The 11,401-nt window shown below is 42.2% G+C and overlaps 1 protein-coding gene across 4 annotated transcripts in view; it reads right to left on the bottom strand.

The window, feature by feature from the left end:
• Window positions 1-4,290: 4,290 nt before the first annotated feature.
• The window catches only part of TRDMT1 (tRNA aspartic acid methyltransferase 1), a 47,705-nt gene continuing 40,594 nt past the window's right edge, over window positions 4,291-11,401 (bottom strand). For all 4 annotated transcript variants that reach the window (XM_039527152.1, XM_039527153.1, XM_039527155.1 and 1 more), the window contains exons 9-11: window positions 7,718-7,775; window positions 6,501-6,630; window positions 4,291-4,645 (exon numbers count right to left, since the gene is read on the bottom strand). In XM_039527152.1, the coding sequence (XP_039383086.1) occupies window positions 4,545-4,645; window positions 6,501-6,630; window positions 7,718-7,775 (289 nt within the window). In that variant the 3' untranslated portion in view covers window positions 4,291-4,544. The remainder of the gene's footprint in view (window positions 4,646-6,500; window positions 6,631-7,717; window positions 7,776-11,401) is intronic.

Raw genomic sequence — 11,401 nt, 5'->3', positions numbered from 1 at the left:
GGTGGATGCACCTGGACAACAGAACTCTGGGGTGCTTTGTGTTCTCACACTGTGGACTTGCATGGCCCAAAGGAAGACGGGGAATAGTACATCTATGAATGTGCTGGTGGGATGGAAGGGGCTAATCAATTGGGGAGCTTCAATGTTTGGGGAGAATGAGATGGGTGCTCGACTGGTGCCTCCTCCTGGTCATTCTGGGGATTAGCTTCCAGGTTGACATCCCTTCCCACGGTTGCCCGCTGTCCCTCCACCTCTCTGTCCGTCTGCAGTCCCTCTCTTGCTCCTCGAGCTGCTGCTGTCTCTGTGCCTCAACTCTCCAACCAGGTCACTATCTGCATTTTCCTCTCCCTGAGTACTAAAGTCCTCCTTTGGCAACCCTGGGTATTTGCCACCACATAGTGCCACTCCCTCAGGGCTGGCAGGAGAGCCCAGGCCTGCCCTCTCTTCCAGGCTCCGGCTCAGGCAGCATGTAGTCAGCAGTCAAGGTGTTCCCTCCTGGATTTCACTGCCTTTCCCTTAGCCCTTTCCTTACCATGTGGCACCCCCCAACCCCTCTGGGTTTGCCTGCCTCACCACTCCCTCCTCCCAGGAGCAACTGCAGACTATATGTAGGAGTGACTACAGCCTACTTCCCAGCAGCCCCCTCTGTTGCTAAGTTCCTGTTTTTGTAAGACCAGCCCAGCTTGTTGCTTGTCAGCTGGGCTCCCTCACTCAGTGGGTTACTTAGCCAACTGATTCCCCTCAGCTGTGATCTGCCAGGTTAATTAGCCCCCTTCTCAGACTGCATTAACCCTTTCAGGGCAAGTGTGGTATGAACACTCCATCACAAGGGGGCTTGACTGTCATATTCACCAAGTATGTTGCATGGCAACTTATGCAATAGGGGATTGGGGGATGATTGTATGGAGTCCGTCAAGGAAGTGATGAAATGTGGATTGCTGTACCTAAGTGTACGGGTCTGTCGCATCTTATGCGCATTTAACATGCGCGATTTCAGCTTTACGCAGTTGGCAAAAACAAAACAAAAAAGAGAAAAAGAACAATTTAAATACTGTTTCTGTAGTGCGGGCAATTCTGCCCACCATTCAACTCAATGTAATTTTGACTATACGGGATTTTCGCTTTACGCGCTAACCGCGGAACGGAACCCCCGCGTAAGATGAGACAGACCTGTATAGAGGAATAGAGTTTGATTACTAATGCCTAATTGGTCTTCATCATGTGTTTACCTTTATTATTTTAAATACTGATTGTAAGATGAGATGCAGTGATAGCAATGAACTTTCCTGATGACATAAAAAGCTTTATTTATAGCTTGTATTAAAACAATACAACGTTCACTCACTGCCAGGCAGGCCTGCTTCCATTACCACACCAAAGCACCAGTTACGACAGAACCTTTCCAAAACAAAAAGTGCATGAACAAGTGCAAACAGCGAAACCAAGCATACGACAAACTCCCTACCTGCAATGGCATGTCCCCTGCCCCCCACTCCCTTTCCCTTCTTTCCCCTTTTTCCATGCAGTTGGCACGGGGGGGTGGGGGTGAGGGAGGATGCATCCACAAGGGAGAGGGTCAAGACAGAGGACTGCATGCGGCTAAACTGCCCTGTCCAGCTGCTCATGGGGCCCGACTTCATGGACCCCATAGCCATGGATTTTTCCAAGCTGTTTCTGCACTGAGAATACATTGCAGGAGACTCAGGCCACAGTGTGGTAGAGGCAGGAGGGAGAAATATGATGAGATAACTGGCTCTGTAGCTCAGGGGAAAGCAGTGGACGTGTTATTCCTTGACTTTAACAAAGCTTTTGATATGGTCTCCCACAGTATTCTTGCCAGCAAGTTAAAGTAGTATGGGCTGGATGAATGGACTATAAGGTGGATAGAAAGCTGGCTAGATTGTCGGGCTCAACAGGTAGTGATCAATGGCTCCATGTCTAGTTGACAGCGGGTATCAAGCGAAGTGCCCCAGTGGTCGGTCCTCGGGCTGGTTTTGTTCAATAACTTCATTAATGATCTGGAAGATGGCGTGGACTGCACTCTGAGAAAGTTTGCAGATGACACTGAACTGGGAGGAGTGGTAGATACGCTGGAGGGTAGGGATAGGATACAGAGGGGCCTAGATAAATTAGAGGATTGGGCCAAAAAAACCCTGATGAGGTTCAACAAGGACAAGTGCAGAGTCCTGCACTTAGAACGGAAGAATCCCATGCACTGCTACAGACTAGGGATTAAATGGCTAGGCAGCAGTTCTGCAGAAAAGGACCTAGGGGCAGGGCTGGTGCAAGGATATTTTGTGTCCTAGGTGAAACTTCCACCTTGCACCCCCCACCCCCACTTTATAAACTTTCAAAAATGAATACTGCATAATGTGGCATTGTTCATTAGAATTAATACACAATTCGGCTTGAAAATTTATTAATTTCATTATTTAGTCTACATATTTAATGAAAATAAATGAATAACCTGACAGGGTTTGGGGCTGGCTGGCTTCGGGCAGGGGGGTGCAGCAGGGGTTGGCTAAAGACAGGGGGTGTGGGGCTGGCTGGCTTTGGGCAGGGGTGTGTGGCAGGGGCTGGCTGGAGACAAGTGGGTATGGGGCTGGCTGCGGGCAGGGCAGGGAGTGCAGCAGGGTCTGGCTGTGGGCAGGGTGGCGGGTACCAGGGCCGTCCCTAGATATTCTGGGGCCCTACGCAGCCCTCCTGCAGAGGAGTGGTGGTGCCCAGGCCTCTGGAGGGGGAGAGTGGGGGGGCAGGGCTGGCTTGGGGGGCAGGGGGAATACCCCCCAGCACTCACCAGCAACGCGGCTGGGGCCGGGTCTCTCTACTCCCTACCGCCGGTGAGTGCAGGCCCAGCTCTGCTGCAGAGTTCAGGGGAGTCGGGGCAGGGGCACTGGGGCAGAGCCGGAGCAGCGCAGCACCCCCGGGAGCCAGAGGAGGAATGACATCACTTCCCGGCCGGCTGGAACTGATCAAAGCTGCAGCGCCCCCTCGCACAGAGACGGGAAGAGGGTTACACATTTAGCTGGCGCTGGGTGAGCATCCCAGACATTTTGGGCACTGCTTTTTGGCGCCCTCAAATCTTGGGGCGCTAGGCGGCTGCCTAGTTTGCCTAGTGTTTGCACCGGCCCTGGCTAGGGGTTATAGTGGACAAGAAGCTGGATATGAGTTGACAGTGTGCCCTTGTTGCCAAAAAGGCTAACAGCATACTGTATAAGTAGGGGCATTGCCAGCAGATCGAGGGACGTGATCATTCCCCTCTATTCAACATTGGTGAGGCTTCATCTGGAGTACTGTGTCCAGTTTTGGGCCCCACACTACAAGAAGGATGTGGAAAAATTGGAAAAAGTCCAGCAGAGGGCAACAAAAATGATTAGGGGGCTGGAGCACATGACTTATGAGGAGAGGCTGAGGGAACTGGGATTGTTTAGTCTGCAGAAGAGAAGAATGAGGGGGGATTTGATAGCTGCTTTCAACTACCTGAAAGGGGGTTCCAAAGAGGATGGATCTAGACTGTTCTCAGTGGTAGCAGATGACAGAACAAGGAGTAATTGTCTCAAGTTGCAGTGGAGAAGGTTTAGGTTGGATAGTAGGAAAAACTTTTTCACTAGCAGGGTGGGGAAGCCCTGGAATGGGTTACCTAGGGAGGTGGTGGAATCTCCTTCCTTAGACATTTTTAAGGTCAGGCTTGTCAAAGCCCTGGCTGGGATGATTTAGTTGGGGATTGGTACTGCTTTGAACAGGGGGTTGGACTAGATGACTTCCTGAGAACCCTTCCAACCCTGATATTCTATGTTCTATGAAAAGGTAGCACATGATCAGTGAGGTCAGGGTTGTAAATTTTCTTAGGTTACCATTAAACAATTCACACCAGGCTCAGCCATGATTGTGAGCTGGGGTCATAAGTACCTAGAAAGATGAGATGGATAATTATGTTAGATTTGGCATCATATCTATTTAAAAAATATTATATATAAATACTGAACTTCTCCGTTTTACAAAAGTTACATTTGTTGTAAAAACTTATCAAAATTACAATAAATTGTCAGAAGATATTCACAGTAGCTTTTTTTTTAAGAATAGAACAAGCTAATATTTACAGCTAAAGATATCCTACATGTAGAACACATTATCTGAACTTTATTAAAATAACTGTCACATATATTTTATTCTAAACGACAGCTTCTAGACAGACTTGTTTTAAGATAAAGTGACAGTTTTACCTGTTTTCATTGGCAAGTGCTGCAGTTCGTATTTTACAAGATATAAATAAAATTTAAATAGGACAAGTATTGGCAACTTCCATTTTAATAGTGTAACTGCTACAACAGTTCAGATCCTCCATAAACAAAGGTACTCAAGATATACCAGTTGTTCAGCAGAATAAATCTATACCTGATAGATACTTTGCATGGACATTTAAAATGTTAGTGATGATTTTTGTAAAGCTGCTACAACTTTTACTAAGTCTCTCAAAGAAGGAAAGTATATTCTGAGTTAGCAGGATCTATGTCAGACAGTACTCATCAAGTTTGGGTTCAAAATCATCCAGTCAGAAGTGAGATCAGTTTAGCCACTACATGTACATTGAGACTGTTTCCCAGGAGGCGGTAGCGTTGCTTCATTGTTATCTTGTCAGGAAAGCCTAAAACAAAGACAACATACAATACGAAGACAAAGTTAGTCTGGTCTGTCCCTGCTCTTCTGATCTATTGGAACTTGCACAAACATTTCCTGATGCAGTTACTGAGAGCTGCAATACACACAAGTGTCCACCACACTGTATCTCAGCCACACCCCACTGGAATAATTCCCACTGAGCTCAATGGATTTTGGATCAAGCCTACGGGGAGCAACACAGACATTGTTAAGATTTTACAAACGGCCATGCAGCACAGCTTTCCCGGCAATCTATGCTAATTCAGCTTCACTGGCATAGCCACAGATGGTGGGGGCGGGAAGCAGTCTAGCAGTAGAGCCCCCAGAGATGGTAATTCTGGCTGGAAGGGGGGTGTGGTCATAGCAGCCAGAAAGTGCTGATTCAGAAAGTTTCCAAGTTTCCTTGCTGGGGAGAGGCTAAGCCAAGGGAGGATGCCCAGGAGGAGGTGGCTAGGAGGAGTTGTTCCAGCTTTCTCTGCCAGTTATTAAGTCCCTGAATGCAAACTATTGTAGTGAAAGCATCTCCTGCCAGCTCCAGCCGTTCTGCCCAGCTCCCTGGCATCTAGACTTGGGCAGTCACTCCCCTCCAAAGGCTCATTTGTGCCTGAATTCCTCCCTCGGGATCCCCAGCCACATTCCCCATGCAATCCACTGTCTTAGGCTCAGGATTTACACAGGTTTAAAATATATATCTATATATGCATTCCCTATATATATATATATATAGAGAGAGAGAGAGAGATACCTATAAGCCAGCTAGACCAGTAATGGCTCTTGGGCTTCCTTTATCTTGGACTGGACAGACCACACTAGACACGTTTTCTAAGACCCTGCTCCCTCACCTGCCTGGAGAAATTATCTCAGACTTTGTACTTCCTTGGCCTAAGTACAGCGAACATCACCAGAGGGAGTGAGTTAGTGCCTAATACAGTTTGCAGGGCTCGGTGCACAATTTTGGCCCTTGTCTCACATAATTTAGATCACGTTTGCTTTTTAAGGATGCTGCTCTGCTGGTGACACACGCTGGCAGAGAATGCAGACTCTACTTTCCTTCAGTTTGTTTTTCCACGAAACATTAAGGGCCCGATTCTCATTACACCACGGCCCCTTTACGTTGCACTGGCAGAGCTGTAACATCATATATGAGAATTAGGCCCCAAGTATTGCCTTGTTTTGGGTCATTCTCCTACCTCTCTATCATTCTATATCAACCACAGGAGAGAACAGGAAAGAGAAGAGCATGATGTCATCCTCCTGAAAGCAAGTCACAGGTGCCAGAAAGAAGGGGGCAGTTTTCATAATGTTGCTGTGTTAACCTTATGGGACCTATAATATTGACTGCAACAAAACAATTAGTCTTTTATTGTTCCATATTGTAATTACTTTTTCCAACAGTTGAACGCTAAAAGCACCAAGAAATCTATTTTTAAAGTCAAAAGAGAATGTGAATTATGATAATGGACAGCTTTCTGCATCTCACGTGTTGGAAACAAAAAACAAACAAACCCTAAATTAGAGGAAACAAAAACTAAGTCAATCGAGTGCCTCTCTTCACTGCCTTTTAATAATACAGCAACTTTTCATTCCAAACTCATTGTTTTTCCCAGCTCACATTAACAAGCCTACTTGGCTATACAACACATAAGTTTGTTCTTATAAACTGGGAAAAACTGATAAAAGTTTAGAGAAATGGTCACCAAATAATCATAATCCATCATAAAAGTCATATTGTAGTAACACACACAAAAAGTGAAGCATTCTTCTTCAGAATGCCAGCTTGGCAATTCTGGTTGTAGTTCTGAAGAGTAGACAAGAGACGGGGGAAATTCAGAGCCACGTACCAAATTCTGGAGGGAATCCATGGAGATTTGCTATTTCTCTAGGAGTAAAATATCGCAGTTTTAGTGTTGACAATTTCATAAGCTTCTCTTCTTCTGATAGCATCTCAATGGATTTAAACACTGATTGTAGCTGTGGGGAAAGTACAAAATAACAGATATGGATGATGGACAATGACAACATAAAATTACAGCAAAACGTATCTTCATGAAATAATTTAAGGTGATTGCATTGCTGAAGACAATAGTATGGCTGTGCATTCTGTTTGAAAGTATAGTCGGTGCTATATTTTGTACTCAAATGTGTCACCAATTACAGTTTACAAGGAAAACCATCATGCTGTCAAGAACGAGTAATCATTTTTTTCTCAAGTCAGAGGCGATACAAATATTCAAATATGCAACCACAGGATAATACCCTGCAGTCAAATACTGGAGAACAGAGATGACTCAATAAGCAGGAACTAACATCCTGTACTAAAATTATGCTATATATACTTTGTTAAACATGACAGCTTTGATATTCCTCTATGTTCCAACACTGCATTCCTTGTACACCCAAAAACGCTATTTAAATCCTGGCCAAGGATTAAAAAGTGAAGTTTTTCCATATATGTATGATAACTGTTTTCAGATAACCTAATTTTTTTTCTGTGATGTTTCATCAAAAAAGCCTGCCATTTCATTTTTAAAATTTTCCTACAATGTCACTTTTTGATGAACTTCACATTAAAAGTGGACTATTTCAAAAATGTTGTGTGTTTCAATGCAAAATATAATACTTTTGAAATGTAAAAAAAAATTGAGTTTTAATTGTTTGACATTTTTACTGTAGAATAGGGTCATCTGTGTGCAAAAACTGGCCCATAAATGGCCGTAGAGGCAAAAATCTGTTGTACTGTAAACTATCCACAGACCCAGCCCATATCAAGGTTTTCAGGTTTCATTGTGAATATTCTGCATAGCAATAGGAATGATAAAATAGTAGCATACCCACATTCTTCCCACATAACCATGACTTTAATATACTCCATCTGGGTACTCATGGTAAATTAACTGGAAATACCTGAGATTGGTCTGGAGAGATAGTTGGTCTGTGCTGTAAGATTTAGTCCTGAAGACATTTTTGGTTATAATAAATCCAGAACAGTTAAGCCAAAGTAGTAAGACAAAAAATTAACAATAAATCATTCTGATATGATTCACAATGCATCCTGTACCTGCACATCCTCTGCAGTCTGCAGCACTGAGCCTGTTCCTTCTACATAGTGACCATACCTTAAAAACAACAAAAAAAAATTATATATGAAAAGTTCTATTAGGCTTTACAATATTGATGAGTGTAGAAAAGCATGGAGGTTAATTTGCTGGCATTAACAAATAGTCTTTTGGAAAGGTTACACAAAGGCCTTCTTATTAACATAACTAACCCTGGGACTACAAAACCAGCCTCCGAAAATAATCTTTGGGGATTATTCTCAGGAGATTTATCCATAGTAACAATCTATAGAGCAACCAGTCCAGGATTTCAGGCATAATGTCTTCAGAAACGGCCACCTAAGTTTCATGCACAAATTATGCATTTGTAAGTGCAAATGGGCTTTTGGGTACACAACTCGAGCACTTCTCCAATTTAGCATCCATTTGCATGCAAAATGAAGATGGCCACTTTTGAAAATTTGGCTCTTTGTACCAAAAAAGGAGGACAGGACCATTAGTGAGAGCCTAAAATTTTCATTTTCACTCATGAAGAACAGAGAAATTCAGTCAGATTTTGGCATTAGTTGAACATATTTTTACTTGCTTTTTTGTTTACAGCAGTCAAAAAATATCCAGCATATAATAGTAAGAGTTGAGATTCTAAGCTATATTTTGGCTCTTTTGGAGCGTTTGTGGTTTATACTGTAAATACATGTTTACTCAACAGTCTCTCACAGACTATCATTTCAATGTAATTATAGGGTTGCCAGACAGTCAGAGCCATACACTGCTTGCATGATAACTACTGTGCAAGAAAGTCCTGAACAGACAGGGATTTAGAAAACAAGATAAATGGGCTTTGCGCAGTGAACATCTAAGGAACAGCCCCCCATCTGCATCACGACTCTGGATGCACTTATTCCACACAACCACGAGCCATGCCCTCATCTTATGCTACTCCCTCTTCGCTCCTCACCACTGGATAGACTGCTGTTGGGGAGTCCTCTGCACAGCTTCTGGGAGCTTAACTCACCCCTTCCAGAGGCACTGAGACACTGTGGTGGCTGCCTTTTGTTTTGGGCTTTACATACCCCACAAAGGGAAAAAGCAGTGGGAAAAGTCCTTCCCCCACCCCCCACAGGGGCAACAGTCTTGTTAGGGCTCAATCCTGCATGAAGCTGAGCACTCCTGCACTGATCCAGCAAAGCACTTCTGCATACGAGTAGCTTTACTGAAGCCAACAGGACTACTCGTGTGATTAAAATTAAGCTTGTATGTAAATGCTGTGCTGGATCCGGGCCCCAAAACCAGTTATGGATTATGATAAGTAATTAAACCAGCTTCTAAATACATGGCCTTTGATTAATTTTTTTAAAATACATTTTTGACAAATATTTGTTTTCACAAGATAATCCACATGAGAGGAATTCTAATGTATTATATATACATGAAGTACCTGCATTTATAAATAATAATAAAAAAAACTTCTGAGGCAAAACAACTAAAATAATTGCAAGTAGCTCCTAAACTGGTACTTCAAATCCTTATTTTGGCAAGTGATCTTTTTCATACATCCATATTATCATAAAAAGACACTATTCTAAATGATTTATGCTGAAGGAATTGTGGACAATATGGTAGTATGATATACACTATGTATGGTGGAACTGCCCAAAAATTACATGATTTTGGTTTCTGTAGAGAGATAATGTAATATAATTCTAAGTGAACACTCTGAAAGATCACCTGCTCTTACAACTGAATAATAGTTTTAATAAATTTGGGCAGAATTACATCTTTTTTTATTAGCTGTTCATATTTCTTTTTATTGTTGCTGAGTAGAGATAAATCAACAACCCTAACCTAGATTAAGTACCTAATGAAATTTAGGAAGTTTTGGCATAGGAAAAAAAAAAGCACATTAGCACTTGGGCAGTTGGTTACTTTTCAGTACTTATATGGAAAGCAGACGCTGGATTAGAAAAACATGTTCTAACTTTTTACTTTACTGAAGTTTGATTATTTTGTTGTTCTTCTCTTTATGTACGTAAGCTACTTAAAATGTCTTAGTTTGACTCAGGCAACCTATTCTTTGTCTGGGTATAGTGTATTCCCTTGTGACTCTACTAAAAAGTCAGTTTCCTCTACACTTAGGACTTTCAGTAACTTGCTTTACATGAGTTTTCAGGTCACTGATTCCATTGGCAATAGCATATCCTTGTCAAGACTATATGGATTTATAAGGAGTGGGTTTAACTTGCCCTGTCATTCAAAATGTCCCATACCTCCCTCTCATTGCCTGCATCACAGCCTACACTGCTGTGAAATGCTGTGGACTTGCACACTCAGTCAACATGTTCTTCCCCCATCCTCAATCCAGTTCAACAACGAGGGGTGTTAGAGTGCTCTGGTTATTCCCAAAACCAGCTGTTCCACAACTACATTAAAGAACTTCAGCAAGCCAGACACGGTTCCTATTTTGGGCCTTCCTGTAACGTAAAAGTATATTTTAAAACCAAAACATAATGAGCCAAATTTATCCTTGTTGCTACTGCAGTGAAATATCTGGAGTTACACCAGGAATCAGTTTGGCCCAGGGTTTTTAACTAAGTGTGCTAGTTATGGGCCCAGCCTGGTGAGATGCTGAGTGTCTCCAGTATTCCCCTCAACTTGTATTGGTGCTGATGTCAATCAGAGCTGGAAGAAAAATGAACTTCCCATTCTGTAAAAAATTTCAAGGTTTCAAAAAAGTTTCCTGTCCTGAATGGAAAAGAGTCAATCTTAAAAAATGTTCACAAACTAAAAGTCTAGGGGGAAAAAGTGGTTTGGGTGAACTGAAACATTTTGTTGTGATAATTTCAAAACATTTCATTTTGATTAATTTATAGAGTAAAAACATTTTGAAAATAAAAAATGGTTAGTTTATGAAACATTGTGTTGAACTAGAGAACCAGGCATGTTTACTTTAGAAGTCAAAATATTTTTGACAATTTCAAAAAGTCTTAAAAATATCTGAGTTGCTAAATTACTTAAAACTGACCCCTTTTCTGTGAAAAGTCTTAGTTTCAATGAATCAGTGTTTTCTGAGCAAAAAACCCCAACAACTTTTCATCAAAAAATTCCCAACTAGTTCTAATGTCAATGGGAATTGAGAACACTCAGCACTTTGCAAGATCGTGCCTCAGAAATGTAGAGTACAAATTAGGAAGCTACTAGACCAGTGAATAACAGATATTTAACTGAATGAGCTTTCATTTGTGTATTTCTTCATTAAAAATGTAACTAATTGTTGTAAATAAGGAATGTATGGCCAGATCCCTATGTGGTGTGAATAGACATAACTCCATTGCCTTCAGTGCAGCCACTTGCACCAGCTAAGGATTTTGCCCCACGGTTTACAACATCAATTAAATGTACATTAGTGACAGTTTTAATGAGGAAAGGAGCTGTTACTGAAGTTACAAAGCATTATGTGCAAGTAATATAAAGAAATTAATTAGTGCATTAGTTTTCCACCAGTCTACTGAAAGAATGTTTCTGCCAGGGGTAATTAAGCTTCTCTGAAGGTCACCAAAGAAATGTCATCGTCTTTGTGAGTGCTTTTGTGTGCAGGGCATACGATGTCCTGCCAGAGCGATTTTCATGCTCATATTCTGTTGAATCAGGAAGCATGCAATAAAGAGAAATGTGTTGCAGTAATGTCT

The sequence above is a fragment of the Mauremys reevesii genome, linkage group 2, assembly GCF_016161935.1.
Source record: "Mauremys reevesii isolate NIE-2019 linkage group 2, ASM1616193v1, whole genome shotgun sequence".
In the NCBI taxonomy this organism is placed as follows: domain Eukaryota; kingdom Metazoa; phylum Chordata; order Testudines; family Geoemydidae; genus Mauremys; species Mauremys reevesii.
The sequence above is the reverse complement of the archived record's forward strand: the minus strand, read 5'-3'. Positions and strand labels throughout refer to the sequence as shown.